The 27535-nt window shown below is 44.8% G+C and overlaps 1 protein-coding gene across 3 annotated transcripts in view; it reads left to right on the plus strand.

The window, feature by feature from the left end:
- Positions 1-602: 602 nt before the first annotated feature.
- Positions 603-27535, plus strand: part of tmem178bb (transmembrane protein 178Bb) — a 72877-nt gene continuing 45944 nt past the window's right edge. The window contains exons 1-2 of one of the 3 annotated variants that reach the window (XM_026146841.1): positions 603-1111; positions 1361-2051. In XM_026146841.1, coding sequence (XP_026002626.1) covers positions 1670-2051 — 382 coding nt within the window. In that variant the 5' untranslated portion in view covers positions 603-1111; positions 1361-1669. The other 2 variants (XM_026146843.1, XM_026146842.1) reach the window with 2 other exon arrangements.

A 27535-nucleotide genomic window follows, 5' to 3' on the forward strand; every position in this document is an offset into this window, starting at 1 on the left:
TGCCTACATTAACTGAAAAGCAGCTCTTCTGGGTCCTAAAATAGCCGGTTTCTGCAGAATATGGCATATTCTTTATGGGTGATGAAAAGTTTAAGAACCAACACTACTTGAATTCAGGGAAACATGGTTTCAGCTGTCCCTTCATTTTAATGTGACCCAAAATGTTTGAGCTACACAGACATGAACATGGACCATAGTTATCAAAACCACCTTTGAGGTGAATGTCTCCACCAATAAACACTCAGAAGAACAGTAATACCAGCTGCTGCTGGTCAGTCCACCAACATATGCTTTATACACTATGACTGACAGCAGCCTGTTCAGGAGCTGAAGCGATGCATGGTCACGTGACTGTGTCAAACATATGTTGTATTCCTGCAGGAAGCACTTATTGAGGCAAAACACTAGAAACAACTGAAAACCTATTTCACATGATCACATTTGGAAACTTCACAGCAGAAATTCCTGTTTTGCCCCCCCCCCCCCCCCCCCCCCCCCCCACCATTAGTTTGAAGGGAACGGCTCAGCTTTCAGTGTTTCAAGCACAATGTAACACTGTGAGGAATCCACTCCGCCTCCATCGCTGCTTCGTTGGATTTTTCCGTTTAAGTGAATGTCAGTGCAGCACTCTGTAGATCTGGTTACCACAGATCGATACATCTGTAGCACATCTGTATATTTGTTCATACAATACCTGTAAATCTGCCCGTCTGTATAGCAATATAAACATCTGTATACTTAACTTATTTGTACATAATCTGTTCATATTCCCACCTTTATTCCTACCCGTATTGGTATATAATCTGCTCCTATTGCTCTTACTGCTCTTGCACGTGTGATTAGATTCAAACTGTAATGACAATAAAGTTGAATCCGAATCAAAAATCAAACCTGACTGGAGATTTCACGCGGGCAGCTGTAGTCATGTAGCCCGTGAGCTGACGGCGCTGCTCCAGACAGACGGGTGCTGATTGGTCAGCGCACAGGCCTGATGTGTAGCAGCTGCCGTCATCCCCTCAGACGTGCTGGGGATGCTGACTGTGGCGCTGATACCCCTGCGCTGTGCTCTGGCTGGTGGGCTGCGGCTGCGTGGGCTCTGTGGACACATCAGGTTGGTTCTCTAAACTATGAGCTGCACGTTATAGGTGGTGCATGTTCGTGCTCCTTCAATCGCACCCTTACATTCGGTAAATACGGCTGTATAAATCACTCGTTGCATGTTTGCACTCTTCCTCGTTCATCGTTACTGTCAGTGGGTGGGTTATGCAGTGGTTCGTGTCACGTATGGCCTACTACATGTTTAACTAAACCCTTAGCGGCGTGCTGATGTGTTTTGTGCTTGATGGTGTCGCCCTATCAGACAGACGGATCCGTGGCTGGGAGCTGAAATGAGATAAGCGTCTTTTTCTCTCCGCCGAGGTGCTGCAGCGCCGCGCACGCAGGACGGACGTGGGCACTTTATCACCGAAAACCTCCGCGTCCGGGGATTAAACGTATTTGTCTGCAGACTGTGCCGCCGGAAAGGTTCGCCTTCCGTTTGTACATAAAGGTCACCCGGAGGATGGTCCCGACGCTGCTCTCCAGAGGTGATGTGAGTTGAAGCGGTGGGGAAGCCGCAGAGGAGCTGTCCGTCTGTCGAGGTGCTGATGCGGCTGTGACAGAACCGAGCATGGCTGCGGGGAAGTTACTGCTCTACGCCGGCCTCTCTCTTTCTCTTTGCGCCCTGGGCATGCTGGCCGTGGCGATGTGCTCCGACCACTGGTACGAGACAGACGCCAGACGGTACAGGGAGCGGTGCCGAAGCTTTTCCAGCCGCCGCAAGGACCCGGGCTTCATCTACATCCCCAACAACAGCCTACCGCTGCGGGCCAGCCGGAGCAGCGTGTCCCGATGGCAAGAGAAGCTGCTTTTGGCCCGGAACAGACGGCAGCTGTTCGCCATGAGCGCCGCAGATGAATGTAGTAGGCAGTATAACTCCACCAACATGGGGCTGTGGAGGAAATGCCATCGGCTGGCCTTCGACCACGAAATCGAAGAGAGCATCCGGAAAGGTAAGACAAGAATGACACAGACGCTACGTTAGAGTGACAGAAACACGATGGATGTGCTGGAACATGAGTCGCAGGAAAGGATTCAGGCTGCTCTGTGGTCAATGATCGCACAATATAAATCATCCTGTTCTGGAAGCTCATGTTGCTCCACGGGCATGGCTCAGGGTTAGGGCCTGTTGTCATGCTATTTGCATGTTGACGATGACGCCGAGCAGCAGTGTGTGTGAACCTGCTCCTGCAAAATATGACATAATCGTTTCAGGATGTGCACGGGCTCGCCAAGCACTCAGCGTGAAACAGGAAGAGCTGCTTGTTAAGGAAGGAGCTAAAGAGCAGTATGTGACACTCTGTGAATGAGTAATGCAGCATTGCAAATCAAAAATGTTAACTGTGCTATAGTACAACAAGTATGTGCAGATGATCAGGACAGTACAGACTGTGGTACTGTCCACATTACTTCATCAACAGGAACTGGAGCCAAGTTACTCCCTCACTGACACAGCGTAGCTTCACATATGAGGGATTTGTTTGTGATCCTGGGATCTTTTGCTCGTTAGAAGAATGTGTAAACTGCTGCACTATGGAGTCACGTCACCTTTGTTTGCTATTATAAAGTGTAGCTTATCTATCAAAATAGAGTCAGGCGAAACCTATGAGGACCATATGAGACATGGTCGTTTTAGTACTGCTTATGCAAATGTTAATTCCTGCATTTAAACAAACACCCACCATGATTTGTATATTCAAAGTCCAGGTCCGTCCTTCTGCCTCTGACTGTGCTTCACAGGCGAGCTGCGTGTTAAGGCAAGGAGGATGAGCTTTGTGATGGAAGTTACTGGCTCGAGTCAAAAATGGAACAAGACTGTGTGTGTGTGTGTGTGTGTGTGTGTGTGTGTGTGTGTGTGTGTGTGTGTGTGTGTGTGTGTGTGTGGTGATATGTGCATATGTGTGTGTGAGCTGCAGCTGTGCCTTCCTTTGACGATGCCTGAATGGCCTTGATGGCCTACCATCTGCAGTAATGGGCAGCCCACAGTCAGAGCTCTCAGTGATCAGATGAATGCCTCCATAGAGAGCTCTGATCTGTTCCATCTCCATCAGCTTGGAAAACTATGTGTGGTTTGTCTCCATGATGCCTCTGAGTGTCACCTCACAGTAATGGATCGATAAGGACGTAGCTGTGGGCATAAACACTTAAATCCATGCACGATGCATGTACAGTTGTGTGATCATCTAACAACTCCTGTAGCTACATGCAGCTGCTTTACAACAACACAGTCAGCAGTGACAAGGTTCAAGGTTCAAGGTTCTTTATTATTTGTCACATGCATAGTTATACAAGTATAACACACAGTGAAATGTAGCCTGACACGCTCCTCGACATGTGCAAAAATTGGGGGGGGGGGGGGGGGGTGTAGAGGAAGAACATATATATATATATATATATATATAGTATATACATTGTGCATGTGCAGTAGTAGCAGCAAGCAGGTGAATTCTGTACATTAATATGAATAGACATCTGACTATTTTACAGGATAGACAATATAAACATATTTAAAATTAAAGGAATTGAAATGTGGCGGAGGGCTTTCGCTTTGGTGGCCTCAGAATCTCATCTCTGATTTTTGCGGATGATGTGGTTCTGTTGGCTTCATCGGGTGAGGGCCTCCAGCTCGCACTGGAACGGTTCGCAGCCGAGTGTAACGCAGCGGGAATGAGGATCAGCACCTCCAAATCTGAGACCATGGTTCTCAGCCGGAAAAGGGTGGAGTGCCCACTCCGGGTCGGGGATGAGTTCCTGCCCCAAGTGGAGGAGTTCAAGTATCTCGGGGTCTTGTTCGCGAGTGATGGGAGAAGGGAGCTGGAGATCGACAGACGGATTGGGGCTGCAGCTGCAGTAATGCGGACGCTGCACCGGTCAGTCGTGGTGAAGAGGGAGCTGAGTGTAAAAGCGAAGCTCTCAATTTACCGGTCGATCTACGTCCCTACCCTCACCTATGGCCACGAGCTGTGGGTAGTGACCGAAAGAACGAGATCGCGGATACAAGCGGCGGAAATGAGCTTCCTCCGAAGGGTGGCTGGCCTCTCCCTTAGAGATAGGGTGAGAAGTTCGGCCATCCGGGAGGGGCTTAGAGTAGAGCAGCTGCTGCTCCACATCGAAAGGAGCCAGCTGAGGTGGTTCGGGCATCTGGCAAGGATGCCCCCTGGGCGCCTCCTGGGCGAGGTGTTCCAGGCATGTCCCACCGGGAGGAGGCCCCGGGGCAGACCCAGGACACGCTGGAGAGATTATATCCCTCGGCTGGCCTGGGAACGCCTTGGTATTCCCCCGGACAAGCTGGAGGAGGTGGCTGGGGAGAGGGAGGTCTGGACCTCTTTGCTTAGGCTGCTACCCCCGCGACCCGACCTCGGATAAGCGGATGAAGATGGATGGATGGATGGAATTGAAATGTACATTGTGCCTTGGTTTAGTGTCTGGAAGAGTCCTGTCTCAGTCAATTATAGATGATGTGAGAGGGCGGGTGTGTGTGTTTAGGGCACGGATGGCTTGGGGATAGAAGCTCCTCTTGAGTCTCTCTGTCCTTGCCCGGAAGATGCGGAACCTTCTACCAGATTGCAGAAGTTGGAACAGTTTGTTGCCAGGATGGGACGGGTCCTTCAGTATCTGCTCTAGTCCGGCATCTCCTGGTGTAGGTGTCCTGAAGCGGGGGGAGAGCAATCCTGCAGCAGCGTTCTGCTGTACGGATCACTCTCTGGAGAGCTTTTTGGTCCTTCACACAGCTGTTCCCAAACCACGATGTCATGTTCTGTGTGAGGATGCTCTCCACAGCGCCTGTATAGAAAATCCTGAGGATCTTTGGAGAGACCCTGAACTTCCTCAGTTGTCGTAGGTGATACAGGCGCTGCCTAGCCTTTTTGGTCTGGACCTGAATGTGGGCAGCCCATGTCAGGTCTGAGGAGATGTGGACACCAAGATACTTGAAGGACTGCACCCTCTCCACTGGAGCTCCATTGATGATAATGGGCTTGTAGTCTCTGTGCTGACCCCTTCTGAAGTCCACCACCAGCTCCTTGGTCTTGCTGACGTTCAGCTGGAGGTGGTTGTCCTGGCACCACGATGCCAGATTCTTCACTTCATCCATGTAGGCCGTCTCATCGTTGTTGGAGATGGCACCCAACACCACTGTGTCGTCAGCAAACTTCACAATGGTGTTGGAGCCATGGGTGGCCACACAGTCTGAAGTGTAGAGGGAGTAGAGCAGTGGCGAGAGGACACATCCCTGAGGTGCTCCTGTGTTGATGGTGATGCTGTTGGAGAAGCACCTGCCCACTAGAGCAGGGCGATATGGCCAAAAATATTTATCACGATATATATTTGAAAATTTGCGATAACGATATAACCGACGATATAATTGATGCGAGACAAAATACAACTCCACAACATTACTATAATATTAATGACTAACCTCGTATTATGGATGGATTATCTCAGTTGTTCTCCTGACTGAAGTTTGGTCCGTTTACAGCATCCTGCCATGCGATTGCATTTGTCTCTAACCATGAAGAACCTTCACGTTAACTTTTATAAGTGGAAAAGTGTTAGTGTTCGTCCTCCAGCTTCACTGTTTATGTTATGCTAACATAGCTGTGTCGCTAGCGATCACGTAGCACATCATTATATACCAGCTAGCCCAACTTCAGTAACCCTACAAACGTCACTGCTGTTTAGTTTCCTGTCTTCATTTATGTTGGAAGTGATAGCAGAGCTGTACGTTTGATTTTTTTTCAGAAATCTCTCCGTCAGAACATGCTATATCATGCTTAGGTAACTAGCGAAACTAGCGAGCTAACTTCCGCTAGCTTCCTGCTAACTTCTAACTCCGTTAAATGTAATAACTTTTGTTTTCATGGATGCCTGGAAGTTAAACTTTATAGTTACACCTGGTAAAGCAGCAATGCTGATCGTTTTATTAAAGATGAAAGAATTTAGACAGTTTTTAACTCTAAGTGATGCTGCAGTGTTCGTTTGACCTGAAGCATACGGAGTTTAGGACCCAGATTACTCCCAGATTTAAGAGCATCTTAGTCCGACAAATACGACAATAACGATGGCCGCTTGCATGTTCTGCAAAAAAATGTGCTTTGTTGTGTATCTGACGGACAAACACCAAACCAGTTCCACATCACGGAAGTTGCACCATTTTTACAAACCAATTCTGGTTCATCTGTTTCACTCAACAATCGGCCATGTGCGTATGAAAACAAAGGCACTGCGCATGCGCGTTTCATTTTCCTATAGTTGCCTAACATTATACCGGTATTACCGTGAACGGTATAATATGGCCCAGCCCTACTGCCCACCCTCACCACCTGAGTTCTGCCAGTGAGGAAGTCCAACACCCATGCACACAGACGGCTGTTAAGTCCCAGATCCCTCAGCTTTGTGAACAGTCTGCAGGGCACTATTGTGTTAAACGCTGAACTGTAATCAACAAACAGCATTCGCACATAGTTACCCTGTTTCTTGTCCACGTGGCTGAGAGTGGTGTGTAGGACGTGGGCGATGGCATCCTCTGTGGATCTGTTGGATCTGTAGGCGAACTGCAGCGGATCTGTGGTGTCTGGGATGGAGGAGGAGATGATGTTCTTCAGCAGCCTCTCAAACACCTTCATTACTACCGAGGTCAGTGCAACTGGCCGGTAATCGTTCAGGGATGGGGGTTTGCTGTTCTTGGGCACAGGGATGATGGTGGATCTTTTGAAGCATGTGGGGACCACAGACTTCGCCAGGGACTCGTTGAAGATGTAAGTGAACACACCTGCTAGCTGGTCAGCACAGCAGCGCAGCAGACGGCCGGTGATGCCGTCTGGCCCCGCCGCTTTCCTTGTGTTCACTCTCCTCAGTGCCGCTCGGACGTCACGCTCCGCGATGCTGGTCACCGGTCTCTCGCTGATGACGTCACTGTCCTCGGTAGTCAGGCGGTAGATAGCATTAGCCGCCTGGCTAACCTCGAAACGGGCGTAGAACCGATTCAGCTCGTTGGTGAATGCAGAGTCGGCGTTGATCGGCGCAGTGTCCCTGGCTTTGTAGTCCGTAATGGTGCGTAGTCCGTGCCACATACTCCGTGTGTCGCCCTGGTGGAAGCGGGACTCCACACGTTCCCGGTACCTGCGTTTGGCATCTCTCACCGCGCGCCGCACGCCGTATGAGGCCACTTTGTAGGCGCTCATATCGCCAGTGGCGAGACCCGCGTTGTAGGAGGCGGTCCTGGCGTTTACTGCAGTGCGGATCGATCTGTCCATCCACGGTTTGGGAATGTGGTGACTCTCGCAGTGGGGATAATCTCCTCCGCTAGCATACTGACGAAGCATACTGCTACTTCCGTAAACTCGTTGATGTCGACTGCGCATGCTCTGAACATGTCCCAGTCTACGTCGTTGAGTGCGTCCTGTAGCGTAGCTTCTGATTGGGCAGTCCACCGTTTTACTTCCTTCGTGGTCACGTCTTCCCTCCGTATGCTTTGTTTATACTGGGGGATGAGGAAGATGGCGTTGTGGTCAGACTTCCCAAAAGCCGGGTGTGAGACAGCTTTGTAGCCCTGCTTGTATGGCGTGTAGCAGTGATCCAAAATCCGATCCCCTCTCGTTGGACACGAGACATGCTGGTAAAAGTTTGGCATGACTTGTCTGAGGTTCGCTTTGTTAAAGTCTCCTGCTACAATGAGGGCTGCGCCCGGGTCCTTGTTTTGAAGCGAGCTCAGCACATCATGTAATTCGGACAAAGCCATACCTGTGTCCGCTTGGGGTGGGATGTAGACCGCCGTGGCGATGACTGAGGTGAACTCACGGGGCAGATAGAAAGGGCGGCACTTAATGCTCAGGAACTCCAGATGTGGCGAGCAGCCGCTGGAGAGAGTAGAAATGCTCCTGGCATCACACCACTTTCTGTTTACCATGAAACACACTCCCCCACCTTTGGTTTTGTTCGACTCTGCCGTTCTGTCCGCGCGGAGCACAAAGAATGAATCCGACGGAGTTACGGCCTGGTCCGGCATGGTGGGGGTCAGCCATGTCTCCGTGAAGCACAGAATGTTGCAGTCCCTCATGTCACGTTGGACACCTACAAGCAGCAACCTATTAGAACCATATTTTACCAAATTACTGCTGCAACTACACCACAAATACAATTGCTGCCAATTCTTTTAGTGATACTGGTATTACTAATACTACTGTTCAAAGTATAAAAGTTCAGTGGGAACACCAGACAGGCACCAATACCCCATCAGCCTTTTATGGCTGTGTACAAATGCCTGTTTAAATGTCATTTTTGTGATGTTAAGAAATAAGAAAACATAAATCATATTAACAAATGAGTATTCGAAATGTAAAAACAGTAATTGCCCCTAAACCTAGTAAGTAGTTCCCAAAAGGTGGATTCTGTCCATCTGGACGTTTTCAGTGGGAGAAACGTTTCCTCATCATCAGGTGACGTCTTCAGTCTCAGCTGACTGCAGGTTTCAACCTTATAATCAGGACATTTGCACAATGACTGAAACCAGCAGCACTGAAGGAACAATGGGCTGTGAGGTCAGTTTGTTGATCACTCTTTCAATGATGAGGACGTACACGTCCTGGACACGGAGTCAAGGAGGCCATTTATGTGAAAAGGGAAAGACCATCTCTGAATGGAGGAGGGGGCCTAAGGGTCCATCTGTCACCATCTAATAATGCTGTGATTGCAGCCATTCCCCAACTCTCTCATGGTTATTGATCAATCATCACGACAATTTGGATATTAATGATGAAGGAACTGACCTCCCAGCCCAGTGTTCATTCAGTGCTGCTGGTTTCAGTCATTGTTCAAATGTCCTGATTATAAGGTTGAAACCTGCAGTCAGCTGAGACTGAAGACGTCACCTGATGATGAGGAAACGTTTCTCCCACTGAAAACGTCCAGATGGACAGAATCCACCTTTTGGGATTACTTACCTGGATGACTGAGCGTGCATCAATACAACCTAATAACTGGCTGTGCCACCCTTGGCAGCAACAACTGTAACTCAAGTGTTGCAGTAACTAGCAATGAGTTTCACTTCCTCGTGGGGGACATTTGACCCTCTCTGCTTTGAAAAATTGTCTTAATTCAGCCACACTGATGGTTTTCCATCATGGATGAGCTGTTTAAGGTCATTCCAAAGTATCGCAATCATTTACATTTGAAATTTAAACTCGGCCACTCAAAAATCTCCAGTTGGTTTTTGTTGTCATCCAGAGGTGGACCTGCTGCATAACCCAAGTCCTCTTGAGCTTCAGGGCAGAAACTGATGGCTGGACATTTGCCTTCAGGATGTTCTGTTAGACACCAGAATTCATGGCTCCATTAATTATAGCAAGTCATCCGGCCCTGAAGCAGCAAAGCAGTGCCAGACGATCACACGACCACACATCATGTCCGACTGTTAGTTTGATGTCCTTTTCTGAAATGGTGTTAGTTTGAAGGCAGATGTAACGGGACTCAAACCTTCCACAAAGCTCAACCTTTGCCTCACGAATCTACAGAATATTTTCTCAAAAGTCCTGGGGATCATCAACATGTTTTTTTTTTATCTTTTGCAAATGCGAGACGAGTCTTTGTGTTCTCTTTGGTCAACAGTGGTTTTCTCCTTGGAACTCTCCCACAGATGCCATTTTGCCCAGGCTCTTTGTTATCGTTGAATCACAACCTCTGACTGTAAATCAGGCAAGTGAGACATTTTTAGATGTTGTTCTGGGTTCTCCTGTGACCTCCTGGATGAGTTGTTGATAAACCATTGGAGTACCTTTGGTAGGCTGGTCGCTCCTGGGAAGGTTCATGTGTGGATAATGGCTCTCATCCTGGTTCACTGGAGTCCCAGAGCCTTAGAAATGTTTTTGTAACTCTTTCCAGACTGAAAGCTGTCACTTTGTTTTACAGCTTTTTCTTTAAAGCATGAAATCATGTGTAGCTGTATGAGATCTTTTAGCCTGCTTTACTTTGTCAGAGAGGTTCTATTGACTGAACTGAGCTTTCCAACAAATGTGGTTAACCTCAGTTAATTCATGATCGACTTTTAGGAGAATCTTTCTCCACATTTATGAAGATTAACTAGCATTGTGTTGTTGGTCTAACAGTAAATTAGCTGAATAACCAGATATGAACCTGGATATTTTAATATGCGCTTGCCTCCCCATATTCTCCTGCATATGGAAAAAACAAAGAGCTCAAGTTATTTTATAGTGCTAATATCTAAAGTTTTTTCACAATTACCAGTCGAGAGATTGAAACGCCAGCAGCCCTTTGATGAGGTCTCCTCTGTGTTTGCTTTGGTGCATAAACTTGTGCTAAGGGTCACCCAGCTGCTCCCAGTGAGCGTGTACACACACACACACACACACACACACACACACACACACACACACACACACACACACACACACACACACACACACTTTTTCCATCTTAACCTCAAACCCTGCTTCCTTCGGTCCACATGTCTCTGGACAGGACACTAAATACACAAACTGACCACATACTGCTGCTTCTTCATTGCTCTGCATCCTTGTTATTGGACACACATCGAAACACTGATGAATCGTGTCCTGACCATTTTAAATAGATTATGCTGTTTTTAAAAAATAAATAAATATAGAACTTGTTAAATATAAGACATGAATCATTACCTGCCCATCACTTTGCACGGTCAAATCTGATTCCCTTTCACATTTAATTTCAAACTTAACAGATCTGAGACTAATGTTTTGGTCCTCATTCATCTCTCTGGCATGTGCTCTAATATTGCTCCAGCGTTCAGTGTTTAGCCAGATCAGCAACATCCCTTCATCTCCTCATTTTCCAGTATCTTCCATAATAGCATGCTGCATCATTATGCAGATTTATGGAAAGAGGGCAGAGAAGATGAGGTATGAGGTCAACGGCTACAGCAACAGGATGACTTATCAAGTGATTATAAATTATTTCTTTACAACAAACCTCACAAATCATATTCAGGTGGAGTCTGAATGACACAGTCTGTAAGTCTGTATCACACATAAAAGAGTGTGTGTGTGTACGTGTTTACATATCTTTGTGGGGACCAACAATTGGAAATTTACTATGCTTGTGGGAACCAACAACCCTTATGGGGACAAAATCCGTCCTCACGAGTTTAAAGGTACAAAATGTGGTTTTAGTGTCAGGGTTACAGTTAGGTTATGGTTTAGGTTGTGGGTTAGGGTCAGGCATTTATTTTTGATGGTTAGGGTAAGCGGCTAGGGAAAGTATTATAATAATAATAATAATAATAATAATGGATTGGATTTATATAGCGCTTTTCAAGGCACCCAAAGCGCTTTACAATGCCACTATTCATTCACTCTCACATTCATACACTGGTGGAGGCAGCTACGGTTGTAGCCACAGCTGCTCTGGGGCAGACTGACAGAAGCGAGGCTGCCATATCGCGCCATCGGCCCCTCTGGCCAACACCAGTCAACTACATGTCCCCACAAGGATGTGAAAACATGCTGTGTGTGTGTGTGTGTGTGTGTGTGTGTGTGTGTGTGTGATGTTGATAATCCAAATATGTGTTGTATGATCTTGGTTACAGTGAATGGGCATGGTGCGCGATCTGCTGGGGATGTACTGCTATGGAAGCAGCTCACTCTGCTGCTGTGTCCGTCCCAAGGAAGGGACAGATAAAACAACAATGGACAAACATAAGCTAAAAACTGGTATGAGACAGAAAATGAGAATAAAGAGAAAACCAATGATGGCTGTGGAGAACAGGATGAACAGGGAGGGGAGGATTACAGAGAGAGTGTGGTGGGGGTGGGGGAGTGAGGTTTCCTGTACCATCTGCCGTCACCCTGTGAGGAAAAGGCCTTTCAGTTCCTCATAAAGACATTCACAGTCCCGTCCAAGCAGAAACAGCAGGGAAAGGCCTCGGATTGGATTACTCGATTCCCCAGGAGACCCGGGGAGGGTTAAATTAGATACTACGGGAGGTTAAAGGTATCTCACAGGTTCCCTGTAAATGAGCCCAACTGGCTGAACTACTCATTTGATAGACACATGGAGGGTTTGGCAGGTGGGTGTGGCACTTTTACGATGGACAGCTGTCTATGAGGTCTAATTTTAATGACAATAAAATAACAAGTTTCCTATTTAAACTTGACATTACAGACCTGCTTGGTGTCAAAAACTGAAACTGTAACGTCAAAATGATTTCTGCAATTAGAGGAAGATAAAAGAGGAGCACACCTGAAAGTCAGTGACGCTGGTAACATTTCAACAAGTACTCCATCCATCCACCCATTCTCATACCTTCAATGTTATGAGAAAGTGAAAGGCCCCCCCCCCCCCCCCCCCCCCCGGTCTGTCATTGGCCAGTACTAGAGTGACACGCCCTCTTTTGATTAAACTCAGGAAGCAAAACGTTGTTTTTACTAATTCAGGAAAGAGGTAGCCATGTGAGTAAAGGTGAGGAGCTTAGTGCTGGTTTGGGTTTCCTCAGGCAGCCTTCTGAAGGTGGACATGACAAATACATATATTTTAGTGGTTTTGATTGTGTTACCTTCCAATGAAGTACTAGATCAGTATCAGTTCTTGATGATACTACTGTAAAAAATATCCAAGCAGATGACAAACGGTGGTCTCAGATTCAGCTTCTGCCTCATTTAAACCGGGTCGTAACCAGGCCATACGCGTGTCTGTGTGTCAGGTTATTATAGCCTCCATCGTTTTAAGAATCCAGGTTTTATTTAGCTTATTTATGTGAAACATGTTTTCTTGTGGCCACGGAAACACAGCCAGGAGTTCTCTCATCCTCCTGGAAACAGTTAAATTATTCACATGTGGCTGCACTCTGTGCTCATTAGTGCACCCACAGACTGAAGACAGGCTGAGCAAACTCACTCACTTCATGTTAGGTGCAGCCATCACACCCCAAGAGTAATGAAACATAGACAAAAATATTTCCCTGAGCAGTATAAGGTAACCCTTTATTTTGTGTGTCACTCTGCAGTAATGTCACACAAACATGTCAAATTATCAGAACTGTAGTCAGGCACCAGGAGAGGTTTGACTTTCAGCGCTACAAAGCTAATCTGAGGTTTCTGTGCTATTTAGCAGAGAATGATCCTGATGAACAGATGTAATGAGATTTGACAGAAGCTGCAGTGCCAGTGTACTGAATGCTCCTTTATGCCTTTGCTGTCTCTTTGTAATATTTCAGAGATGGAGTCGGGTTGAGTCTATAGTGGCTGTGAGGTGAGGAGACTCTTGCTAGTTTTGTCGCACAAAGGTTAAACATAAGGTTTGACTTCAAGCGAGTGACCTGGTTTCTGCTGCCTCACTCATTTTGACAGATACAAACTAACTCTGTTTCTCTTTTAAAGAGCTTTGTGTGTACATGTTCTCTGTTACTAATACAGGAAGCTCTTTGACTGCGTTACAGAAATCCCAGTAGAGTTTTGTAAAATAGTAAAGATCAGGAGTTAACTCAGCATGTTTCAATTCACAATCAGTTCCAAGGAAAGATCAATATTTATTTAATAAACAGAAAAGGGAATTTATGGGCCAAACCATTACACCCAGTGTTTCTCTGTGAATATGTGTATCCAGGTTTTCATCATATTCAGAATATGAGATTCATGGACAGCAAAATCTGTTCTGCATTTTTCTGAATACTGAGCATTAACACATAGCACCAGACAACTGGTTACAGCAGAGGTTCAGTGTGGGGCCCGCTCCCTGGGGGGGCCCAGAGCCATTGCGGGGGGGGGGGGGGGGGGGGGTATGAAAAGAAAAAAAAAGAATGCTTGGACACTGTTAGCATCATGGACAGGTTTTTGACGGGGCTCCCACACAAACGCAAAGCAGGAGATGAAGCATCGCTGAATATGTTTCCAAACCAACTTCATTCTAAGCCAAAGACTAGAAAATATAATGAAGCAAATCTTCCCTTTGGCTTCACCTGCACAAGTGCCGAGGTAGGTCTCCCTGCAGGATTGGTTTTCCCTGTCGGGAGCAGCGCTGGGCTCTCCAAATCAAACAGCATCCCACAGCTGTTTATGTTTTTGAACCCATTTTGCACAGAGAGGCATTTTTTGAAAAGGTAATGATAGCAATGTTGAACATTATTACACAGGAAAAAAACAACTACACGTAAAATAATCACACCGTGACGCCTCTGCCTTTCTAAATGGAGGGACAGTAACTGCCTGTGTAAATGTAAGCGTGTAAAACCTGAAGATAGTCAGATTAACAGTATTTTGTCTGTATCTGCGAAGATTTTTCTTGTAAAACAAAGGGGGGCCTAGCAAAAAAGGTTTGGGTTACAGAATAATGTTTATTAAGGAACCTGTGAAGTTCACACACACAACAGAGCAATGACTCTTTCTTACATTCTGCCAACTGTTAACCTTAAACTTTGAATAATTGTGATAGGTTGGAAGACTACTGCTATGACCCCCCTAGGCAGCACCAAAAGACTCCATGCAGCTGTTATTCACAAGATTTGACAGTAAAAGTTGACATAAGTATGAAAAACAATGTAAATACGGTATGAAAACTGTTAAAAAGTTATTAATTTTCATTATTTTTCAGTGAACTGCGATCTGTACGTTACTAATCGGCTTGTAAGCCTTTTCTGGGATCGATTGGTAGTGGCTCCATCCTCCACTAGGAGGCTTCGCTCTCTCGCCTCATTATATTAAACTACTGCATAAGAGAAGCAACTGAAAATCACTCCAAATACATCCAGTCAAATGGATCCATTATATTATGATCATTTTGTGTCTTTTCATGGAAAATGAGAATATAAATGCAATACAAATGATGACGGCAGCTCAGCACACAAACCCGATTTCTCTTTTGCCTTTAACAACGTGCGAGTCCAGAAGCAGACAGCAGCTCTGATCGGCTGGGAGACTTACTCATCCAGTGTGACTCCTATAACCACAGGCAGCGTAGATGGACACGGTGAGAAAGCGAGAGTGATGAGGGGGAAGAATCAAGATGTGGTTTGTTTCCCCGTCGTTACAAAGCCAACATTAATGTTTGATGACCTCATGGTTTCTCCCACAGACCATCGCTGTATGGATACATACAGAGCATGGGCAGCTGTACTGTGGGACAGCAACCTTTGTACACTAAGACATAACGTACACAATGGCTGCATAGAAAGATGCACTGTGCAAAATGCACACATCCCAATGAATGCATGTATTAATAATAACCTTACCAAGACAACTTACCAATGTGTACATGATAAGTTATTAAGGGGCTGTTCCGTCCCCTCCAGTCAGACTCTCGTGTGAGCTTTATGGCCAACAACTCCCGATCCTGTTGTGGCGCTGGAAACCACTGAAATGAAACCTTGGGAGAGGTCAAGCATGTCAGAGGCAGAGCAATTCCACTAAAGTCTGGAATAAAACGTCCGTAGAAGTTGGCGAAACCAAGAAACCTTCAGTTGCTTCCGAGTCTGGGGCTCCGGCCGTTCCACCACGGCCTTAATCTTGGCCGGATCAGCCCGAAGCTGACCTTGCTCCACAATAAACCCAAAAAATGAGAGACGAACATCTGGTTCTCTAACAAGATTGGTCTGGCAGGTCTGCAAGAATGATTCTTGTGTTCTTCCAAAGACTTTGAAAAAATCTGAATGTTGTCTAGGTACATGAAAACACTGTGGTTAATGAAATCCTTCAATACATCATTGACCAATGCCTGAAAACTGCTGGGGCGTTGGTGAGACCGAAGGGCATGACCAAGCACTCGAAATGTCCGAGGTGAGTACTGAAAGCTGTCTCCCTCCCTTATCCTGACCAAATGTTAAGCATTCCTTAAATCCACCTTACTGAACATAGTAGCCCCCTGGAGAAGTTCAAAGGCGGAACACAGCTGTGGAAGAGGATACTTAATGGTGATTTTGTTTAATCCTTGAAAGTGTGTGCACAGACAGAGACTTATCATTCGTCTTCACGAAGAAAAAAACGCAGCTCAGGCAGCGATGTGGATGGATAGATTATTCCGGCTCCTAATGAGTCTGTGCTATGCCGCTCCATGGCCTCACTTTTAGGTTTGGCCAGGCTGTACAGGCGACTAGTGGGAAGTAGAGCACCAAGGAGCAGATCTATCCCACAGTGGTATCCGGTCATTAAGTGATGACGTGACGAATCCTACTTCCGGGCCTAAAGTAGTCTGCGTTTAATATGGCTTTTGTGTTGTTAACATGTTTAATGTTTTGTATTTTCTTCTATTTAATCTCAAAAAGCTCCTAAAACAGTCAGTGATCACTGTTGACCTCCCTCGGCTTTTATTACCGCTAATCATTTATTTAAGCTCAGTTTTTAAAACCATAGGATGTAGCTACAGCCCAGCCCATGCAGCAGAATATGAATGACTAACCTCGTATTGTGGATGGATTATCTCAGTTGTTCTCTGGCTGAAGTTTGGTCCTTTTACAGCATCCTGCCATGCGATTACATTTGTTCCTGACCACCGAGAACACTCACGTTAACTTTTATCGAGTGGAAAAAAAGTTAGCTTGTTTATATTATGCTAACATAGCTGTGTCGCTAGCGGTCACGTAGCACATCATTATATACCAGCTAGCCCAACTTCAGTAACCCTACAAACGTCACTGCTGTTTAGTTTTCAGTCTTCATTTATGCTGGAAGTGATAACAGAGCTGTACGTTTTAATTTGTTTCCAAAACCCCGCAGTCAGGACATGCTATATTGTATTTAGATAGAAGCTAGCGAGCTAACTCCCTGCTAACTTCTAACTCCGTTAAATGTCATAAATTCCGTTTTCATGGATGCCTGGATGTTAAACTCAGTTGTTACACCTGGTAGAGCAGAACGCTGATCATTTTATTAAAGATGAAAGACTTTAGACAGTTTTTCAACTCTCAGTAATGCCATAGTGATCGTTTGATATATGGACCTGCAGCGGAGTTTAGGTCCAGACACGGCTAGTGACGTCAGACTTTACGACCGGATTGGCGATGTGGAGGGAGGGAGAGAGCTGTCTTTGCTAAAGACCATAGCGAGGTCATGATAGACCACCGGAACTTGAGTAACTTGACAAATTCAGATGGAGCGGAGGATGAGACTCTGGGTGTGGCAGAGCGTAGACAGTTCTCATGGCACGACAGGCTCCATCCAGCAATACAGAGCTTGTTGTGTGTGTTTAACCACAGATGAACAAGAATAATGGGTGCCAGGAAAGAAACTAATTTTCTAAACATATTTACCTGATAAGGTGAAACCATTTCAGGTGACTACATCATGAAGCTCAGTGAGGAAGGCTGAGGGTTTGCAGCGCTGTCAACAAAGCAAAGGGCGGCTACTTTGAGGAATCTAAAATATAAAAAATATTTATCAGTTTTTCCATTGCCACATACTTTCATATATCTTCATTCATATATGTGATCTCTTCAGTTTGTGTCTACAATGTAAAAAGTAGTTACATTTTGTACGTTGTTACTTTTATCTTTAGGCCACCTCGCTCATGCACTTTAGCATGCAGCGTGGTGTAAATGCACCCTAACAAATGAAACAGTGCAGTTCAGCTGAAACATAAAATACAAGATAAAAGAAGCAAAGCAAATCCACACAACTCACAAAACAGAGTGCACTTACAGCGAGCTGGGATGCACTGCTTAGACTTCCTGAAGCATTCAGCATAAAAACCATGTTTGATTTCACATCAGTGGACATTTCCATTCTTTAGAAGGCAGCTCTCTCTCCCGCGGTGTCTCTCCAGCCTCATCTTCCTCTGCCCATTTAATCAATGGCTTATCAAGTCAGCAGAGTGCTGTGGGCCTCTAGGAAGAGCCCACATCAATCAGGCCCTTATTCTGCCTGCCCTGAAGAATTGCTGCCTGTGTGGAGGGAGAGCTGATGAAGGGAGCTCTGTAGCCACAGCTGCCCGCCACACAAGAAAGTCCTTTTCACTGCTCAGGACTGCAGGACAGCACAAGAATTATGTCCTATGAAGGGAGCATTATTGTGCAGGAGCAGGATCCAGGCAGGGTGTTCAGTGAAAGGCAATAGTTATCAGCTTTGTGCTCCCTGTTTGCTCATAACATCGTCTCACACTAACCACAGACTGTTAATTTGCAACTGCTGATTAACACAAGGGGGACTAAACAAGGGCCTCATTATCGTGTGCTTTGTACCAACCAAGAACGCCCCCCCCCCCTCTAGTTTGTGTTGTCATGGTAACACGCATTGACTGTTTGACAGATGTTATGCAGGCAGATTGAGCCGGTGGCTGAGCTGAGCTGAGCTGATGAGAGCAGGTCAGGATGAATGTTTCTCTGAACGTCAGGAGGTTAGACAACAAATCTTCCTGCTCCGGGTGACGACAGACGAGGAAAGAAAAATGCCGTTCTCACGACGACAGCGTCACTGCTGGCGGGATGGGGGTTTTCTGGGCAGTTTGCTCAGAGCAGAGAAGCCAGGTGACTCCTGCAAAAAAGATGAAAATTATTTCTCTTTCTAAGTAAATCTGCGGTGAGTTCAGCTAAAGCTCCTACACAAGTGTCAGCACCTTCATTAGTGAGCATCAGCAACAATCATTAAACAAATACACAAACGCCTGCTCCTTAGAGAAGATTAAGAGAAGTGAAAGTTTGATCAAGCTTCATTTATAATGAGTTTTTTAAACGCCTCATATTCCTCCACTTTAAGTATCATCAAGGTTAGTTCACATGTGCCCAGAATGTAGATTTCAGCCCCCAAATACCCCACAGCTCATGTTCGGTACCTTGCATGTATAACCTATGGTTTTCTGTATCTGTAGCTTTAAATCAACATTGAATGCGCTTTTCAGAAAGAGGTCCGTGTGAGAATAGCCAGCACTCTCAGGAGCAGGGAGGCTCATTAAGCAGATGTCATGGCTTCCAATACAGACACGAACGACGCTTCCAACTTTCTAAGTGATTATTTTACTTGTAAATACAGCTTAATTTAGCATAGCCATTTGTTGCTTACATGAATCTGGAATTTCTTATACATGTTTACAGTGCAGGGTTGTTGCTTCATATATTTGATGTCTTCAGTTTGTATCTACAATGTAGAAAGTAGCAAAAATAAAGAAAAACCATTAAGTGAGAATGTGTGTCCAAACGTTCGATCGGTGGTGTATAGATATACATGTATGACCACTTGCACCGTATTAACAGTATATTAACTTTTCATCACTGCTGTCACGGTACAGTGACGATGAAAAACCACGAGTGTGAGTACATACTTACCTAATCGTAGCAACTATCCTTCTACCAATGAAACACAAAAACACAATTTAGCACAAACTGTTAATTTGCAATTAATTAATTGTTAATTAACACTTGTACTAGAGATAAGATTGGTTTGACTGATATGAATTAAATGGCAGAAGATTTGGATTTATTCCAGCTGTCTCAGCTCCTTCCATTAGAAGAGCTTTGTGGATTAAGGATCAGTATGGACACAAGAAACTATTACAGCAAACAAAAGTATTTTGGTGTTCATTATAGCAAGAGAAATGTCAGTAAAAAAACGAGAGACAAGGTTCGGATCACTGAGAATCATAACATATACAGTTGTGTCCATAAATAGAGTTCTGACAACAATCCTGTTATCATGGAGAATCTTGTTGTTGCAGTCAGCTTCGACCTTGGCAGCCTTCAGCTGGCGCCAGTGGGATGGCTGCATGAGTGAAGATGGTTAATGTTTGGGTTTAGTGTGAACAGCTGCATCCAGTTTTTACAGTTGGTCTAATGTCCATCACTGGTCACCAATTCTCTCAATTCCCGTTGTTCAGGCACACCTGCACATTTCAGCAGGTGTTTGCTTTTGTTGTGTTTAACTCAGGTTTGATCCACGCAGCCTGTGAGATGCATTTAATTAACACCCTGACACATAGCTCAGGCAACACGTGCCACTGGAATGACTCTGACATTTGAATGACATCCATTTCTCTGTGAGTAATTGGCTGAGGCCCGTGTGCTGACAGGTGGAGATAACCCTTTTCATTACTGGGATCTTCTAAGCAGATACAGAAAATGCGCATGCACACACATGCATGACGGTCAGTCTTCTTACCGGCTCGCAACGTGCCGCTTTGTTTCCCTTGCATCTTCACTCCATTATTTGATTCTACTGTATACTTGCTTTTGTTCTATGTCTTTGTTTATTCAGGTGGTTATGCATTTATCTAAACCAGCAGAAACTTGTGTGTTCCTAATGGCTAATCAAATGCTTTTAAAACAGTTAATGAAAGCAATGCATTTCAGACTTAAGTCGACTTCAGTAGACTTTAGAGTTCTGCAGCTCAGTTCTGCATCCATAAGGACCCGGAGAGCTTGTAGAAATCATCCTAATACCCACCTGCTAGATGACATCTTGATGATTTAATTTTCAACCTTAATATGATGCAGTGAGCTTGAAACATGCTTTCAAATATAATATAGAGCCAGGCAATTTAGAGCAAGGTACCAACTAAGAGATGATATCCAGCTGCAGGTAATTTACTGACAGGACAGGTGCAGCTTGTTATAATCAGTAACACATATAAATATAGGTCATGCAAATGTTGGTTCAGTGGTTCCAATGCAGTGGTAATGTAAATGCATTGATCAGATTGATGACCATGCGTGTGTGTGTGTGTGTGTGTGTGTGTGTGTGTGTGTGTGTGTGTGTGTAATATACATGACTACAACCATAGTGATAGATGTAGGTACATCAACATCAGGAAAAAGGAACATGAGAATCTGAAGAAATACCGAGGACTAAGACAGAAGCTAGAGAAGTTGTGGAGGGTGAAGGGAGCAGTCATCCCCAAACTGGGCTCCTGTTGGAGGGGCTCCAGCAGATCCCATCTTCCTAATGTACTCATGGATCTTTGTTATTTCATCTTGGATAGTGGTTCTGACACTATCCAGTGACTCGTTCACGGCCTCCTTCCTTCTGCTTAGTGTACAATCTCAGGATGCTCGACTTGGAGGAAACCCGACATGCATGGTTGAGCGCTTTCTTGTTTTGATGTCAGTAACTTCTGTTTCCTTCGTTAGACAGATTATTATGACATCATGGTATCTGATGACCAGCAGGGTTCATGTGTTAATTGTCCAGATATTGTTCTTGTCATTCAGCTGACTCCTCAGGACTTGTCTTACTCTCTTTAGGTATTTGGTCGTTGCGACAGGCAGGTTATTGGCCTGCAGTCGGATGACATTGGTCCCTTCTGGGAATCCTTGGGGGATTGGGATTATCCATCTTTCAGTTAGCCATTCTGGGGGGATCTCATCCATTAGCAGCGGGTTAAGTTGTGATGCTAGATGTTCTGCTGCGAGCAGTTGGTGGTGAGGGGGCAAAGACAAAGACACACTGTGGTAGAGAACCAGGAATTAATAATAAGTAATGATTAAATGCAGAGTCATGTATAAACACATAATGAGTGAAAAACAAACAGTGCATCATGGGAATCCCAGCCTACGGGAGCATTCAGGGTCAACTGTTCCAGGCCTAACTATAAGCTTTAAAAAACAAAACAAAACAAAAAAAACGTTTTAGGATTGATGGGTGTCTGTCTCCTGAATCCAAACTGGAAGCTGGTTCCACAGAAGAGGGGCATGAAGAAGTGTAAACAGAATTGGTCCTAGCACTGAACCCTGTGGAACTCCATAATTAACCTCAGTCTGTGAAGAGGACTCTCCATTTACATGCACAAACTGGAGTCTATTAGATAGATATGATACAAACCACTGCAGCACAGTACCTGTAATACCTACAGCATGTTGTAATCGCTCTAATAGGATATTATGGTCGACAGCCAAGAGCTGAAGTCTATTAAGTAAAATATACTGTGGACAGCAGTATTGCAGGCTGCACTGAGTTTAGGAAAATTACTACAGACTTGGCCAATTGGCCTATTACCAGTAGAACTGATTAGTGACCGGTGTAACACTGGCTGCTGTTCAGGAGGTAGAGCAGGTAATCTGCTAACTGGAAGGTTAGTGGTTCAGCCTGCATGCTGAAGTGTGAGCAACGGCACATTTAAATCTTACAAATATAGTTATTTGGCTTATATCGTGATAGATATCGTTATCGCCTGAAATGAAAAAAACATATCGTGATATGAAAAAATCTCATATCGCCCAGCTCTAATTCAATAGTACATATAGTACTTCATATATTACTAGTACTAGTATTGGTAGTAGTAGCAGTAGTAACTCTTCCATGCTCATTATCATTCCCAACGTGCAACATACCAAAGATTTGCCACGCCCCTAGGCGTAGTCCAGCCGTCCCTAACCTTAACCCTATCAGATGTGTTTTCCAAAGTGATTAACATACACAATGCTTTGTTAGGTTGATTTTCACATGACACGTAAAACACATGTATAGATTCATGCCAGCCCGCTCTCATGCCTCCCAGCGTGTAACATACCGAGGATCTGTCACATTCGTCGGTATGTTATGCTTCTGGTCTGGGTTGATCAAAACACATCCTACAGCCAATCTTGTGAAATTTTAGTTTGTGAAGATGTTTTGGATGTTTTTCATATAACCTTCTACCGTTTTTATTGTTTAGTCATCGCAGCCTTGTGTATGCTACGCTGCATTCTCCACGAGTGCACTAACCTTGTTGCTGATCTGAAGTACTACGTACCTTTGAAATGGAATGAACTCTAAAATGTAACAAACCCTTTGTTATCATTGAGTTTATTATGCTAGGCTTTGAAAAATTATTTATCCAATAGATTTTTAAATGGTTCTTTGCTTGATTTTATTCTTTTGTGTTCTGTCTGCTGAATATTTAATTTCTTCTGTAATCAGGAATGTCTGAGATCAAAGATGTTCTAAAAAAAAAGTAAAGGCCCTACAAACTCCAACAACATGACAGCAAAAAGCAGCATTGGGAATTAAGAGTTCCTTTAAAGTTTGATTGCAGCATGAGGCAGTGCAGAGAGATTTAGAGGGATGCCGTCCATCATGGGTGTCATGCTGTCCTGTTGAGGTGAGTCTGTGGTTTAGCAGACAGCCTTCTGCAGCTTGCTGTGACATTTTAGATGCCCTCCTTTTAAACTGCAGCCGGCATCACAGCGAAAGGCAAGAAATGATGATCTGTGGGCTCCGACCATCACGCTGATGCCAGGCAGCCTCTTGCCTCGTTACCTTTTGAGAAGCTCAGTACTGTTAGATGTGTATTTGTTGCATGTACGTGAACTGTATGTTTAACTTTATGAAGACCAGTTAGACATCCAAACCCAGCTGAACTGGACTAAATTCCCCTCGGCCCCCCACCAGTCTCATTTATTAGAGTTTGTCAGTGGTCCTGGCTTCAAAAGCTCTACATACCATAACATCCTAGTCGCAAGATTAGAGCACTCTGTTGGCATTAAGGGCACTGCCTTGGACTGGTTCAAATCTTACCTCTCCAATCGGCTTTCTTCGGTACATCTGGCCTCATCTTCCTCTTCCCCTGTACCTGTTTGCTGTGGTGTCCCCCAGGGTTCTGTGTTAGGCCCGACCCTCTTCTCACTGTATATGCTTCCTTTAAGCGCTATCTTTGAGAAATACCACATTGCTTTTCACTATTATGCGGATGACATCCAGATTTATTTTGAGTTACATGATGATCTCGCTTTATCTTTAAATAACTTTCGTGAGTGCATGAGTGAGGTCAAGAAATGGCTGTTGGCAAATACTCTTATTCTCAATGAAAAAAAGACTGAAATCATGATTTTTGGCAGTAATGCCCTTCGCGCCAAACTTCAAGATGCCTTTGGCTTTCTTACTAGTTCTTTCTCTGATACTGTCAGGAATCTGGGTGTCTTGTTTGACAGCTCCTTTAAACTTGATAAACAGGTGTCTGCTGTTGTCAGATCTAGTTTTTATCAGCTTCGTCTCATCTCCAGGGCCAGACACTATATCCCGTATAATGACTTAGAAAAGCTCATTCATGCTTTTGTAACGTCAAGACTAGATTACTGTAACTCACTCTATTCTGGTCTCCATGTTACCCTTCTACATAGATTACAGACAGTTCAGAATGCTGCGGCACGTATTCTAACTAAAACCAAGAAGTTTGACCATATTACTCCGGTTCTTGCTGAGCTGCATTGGCTGCCTATCAAATACCGTATTCAATTTAAAATTTTGCTGCTTACTTTTAAAATTATCAATAATACTGCACCAACCTATCTTAAGGAACTTTTAAACCCTTATGTCCCTGCCAGGGCTTTAAGGTCATCCTCGCAGTTATTGTTAGTTCAGCCCAGATCTCGGTTGAAATCTAGAGGCGATCGATCGTTTGCCTTTGCTGCACCTGAGTTATGGAACAGCCTCCCGATTGGCATTCGGGAGTCTGATTCTATTTTTTCTTTTAAAGCACGCCTTAAAACTTATCTTTTTGAACTTGCCTTTTCTACCCGTTAAATGCTGACTGTTAACTGCGACCTATTGCATTAACTTTTTACTATTCCTTCATTCCTGGTGTTCTCTATCATGCGGCACTGGGTCTGCTATAATCTATGTGCTGCAGTCCATTTTATTAGTGGCTTTCTACTGTGAACATTGTCTGCTGTTCTTATTATATTTGATATTAATGCTCTTAACTGTATTATTTTATTGTTTTTTGTAAAGCACTTTGGTATGCCTAAGGCTTTTAATGTGCTCTATAAATAAAGGTTGTTGTTGTTGTTGTTACTATTAGTTGTTCTTAGAAATCACATTTTCATGGACACCTCAAATTTGTAAGAAGACACTATTTTAAGATTCATATTGTGTGATAGTCAGTGATGACCCAAGAAGAATGCTAATGTTCCCCCTCACTGAACTCATCTACCTGCTGTAGGGCCTGCCCACAGCTGCTGTCTCACTAGGATAGCCTGCTGTGACTGCACGGGCCCATTATGTTACCAAGAAATAAAGTGATGCAATATAAAAAGAGTAAGCACATATGGTAAACTGCTCCGACACTATAATTCTGTCCAGCAGTGCATTCGTGTTACAAAGAGAAGTGTCTTCGTAACAGAGCATTTGATTTTGAAACAGGTTGGTCTTCCTATAGTCTGATGGAAACCATCACTCAGTGTGGTCTGATAACTAAATGACTTATCATTACATACAAACATAATCTGGTTCTTGTATGTGCCGTCATCCATACAATCAACATGAATTTGGTGGTTCTCCAGTTGGCAACAGCGGTCTGGTGAGGAAGGAGCGGCTAGCAGGTCCAGCAGGCATGTGGTGTGTTAGCCAGAAAACTCGGAGGTCAGTCAGTTAAATAGAAGAACAGACCTTTATTTGGTGTTAACAGAACAAGATCATACAAGGTCACACATACATGTGGCGGGGTCAGGTAGTCGCCGCTGCAGCCCCTTGCAATGGTACAGTTTCTCTAAACAGATGCACGGAGAGCAGCATGCTCTGCTGTAATGGCTGCAGCTGCATTAGGAGACTCTTCAACTGCTACAATAATGGGACACGCCCCCTAGTGGTGCTATGCCATAATAAGGGTTGTTACAATGCCAAACATCCTCGGGCAATACGAAGCCCGAGGATGCATCCATCGGACTATGGATGTGTGTGAATGATAGCTTTGAGTGCTCAGAGTAGAAAAGTACTACCTGAACCAGTCTGTTTACCATTTACCATCCATGTAAGCAAGAAGCATTCTTGTCCCTCACTTTTGTTTGACCTTGAGCGACACTAACAACATTAAATGACATTTAAGACAGTGTGGTTTGTGTGGCAGTTTTATTTATATCACAGAGCCAAGTTGTTGAAAATAAAAAATATCATTTGTAATAACAAGCTGATGGTTCCAGACCACAGAGGGCACACAGATGCACATGTGCATATGTTGACAGGAGGAACACGAGCACACTCAGATTTTGGTGTCAGGTACGTGATTGTAACTATGTGTCTGTATCTGCTGGTTGCTTCCTGGATTTGGAGTGGTGGACGTTGACACCACAGGTTTAATTATAGCAGCAAGCTTAGACTCGAGGCCTGCCAGACCGCTCTCTCATTGTATGAATAGGCAGGGCACAAAGAGGATCGGAGAGGCGGAGAGCTTAGCGGGCACACAAAAAAAAATCATGGAACAGGAAAGACAGAAGGAGAGAAGAGGCAGACAGGGAGCGCAGTCTGCAGCAGTTCTTGAGGAAGGCTGTCATCATTATGCAAATTTGATGCAAATTTCACACTTTCAACTGATTGGAAATGGGACTTTGCATCAAGGCAGGGACAATATGATGGAGAGCAATAAGCTAAGCACATAAAGAGAGGATGAAACCAATCAAGACTGTCCCAGTGACAGAGCTGGCCTCATGTACTGACAGGGACTGTAGTGGCTTCCTGTTAAATCCAGGATTCAAAATCCTGCTCCTCACATACAAGGTCTTAAATAATCAGGCCCCATCTTATCTTAATGACCTTGTAGTACCATATCACCCTATTAGAGCACTTCGCTCTCGCTCTGCAGGCCTACTTGTTGTTCCTAGAGTATTTAAGAGTAGAATGGGAGGCAGAGCCTTCAGTTTTCAGGCCCCTCTTCTCTGGAACCAGCTTCCAGTTTGGATTCAGGAGACAGACACTATCTCTACTTTCAAGATTAGGCTTCAAACTTTCCTTTTTGCTAAAGCATATAGTTAGGGCTGGACCAGGTGACCCTGAATCCTCCCTTAGTTATGCTGCAATAGACGTAGGCTGCCGGGGGATTCCCATGATGCATTGAGTTTTTCCTTTCCAGTCACCTTCTTCACTCACTATGTATTAACAGACCTCTCTGCATTGAATCATATCTGTTATTAACCTCTGTCTCTCTTCCACAGCATGTCTTTATCCTGGCTTCCTTCTCTCACCCCAACCAATCACAGCAGATGGCCCCGCCCCTCCCTGAGCCTGGTTCTGCTGGAGGTTTCTTCCTGTTAAAAGGGAGTTTTTCCTTCCCACTGTCGCCAAAGCGCTTGCTCATAGGGGCTCATATGATTGTTATAGTGTACGATCTACTGTACAATATAAAGCGCCTTGAGGCGACTGTTGTTGTGATTTGGCGCTGTAGAAATAAAATTGAATTGAATGTTAAAAACGAGGCCAAACCCATTGTTGACAAATTCACCTTTCCACTCCCCTCTGTCTCTATGTTGTAATGCCAAGTCCCATGCCAGTGTCACTATAACTGGACTTACCCATTCAGGACTGAAACTCTGTTCAATCACTATGAGATGAGGTGGTGATAATGACAATTAGGGTGATTAATACTATATATTTTTAAATACAGCCATTACAGCACTTGAATTATAAAAGGTTGATAGCATGTACTGTCACGGTTGACACAGGCCAACCCCCCTCTAAAGGTCAGCTCCCGACGACCCTAAAACAAAACACCACAGTACAACCAACCCAGTGTGGGCAGCAGGGGGTCCTGGACGGAGGGCCAGGACCAAAAGCAAAAACAACAAACCCTC

The sequence above is a fragment of the Astatotilapia calliptera genome, chromosome 17, assembly GCF_900246225.1.
Source record: "Astatotilapia calliptera chromosome 17, fAstCal1.2, whole genome shotgun sequence".
NCBI classification, from domain to species: domain Eukaryota; kingdom Metazoa; phylum Chordata; class Actinopteri; order Cichliformes; family Cichlidae; genus Astatotilapia; species Astatotilapia calliptera.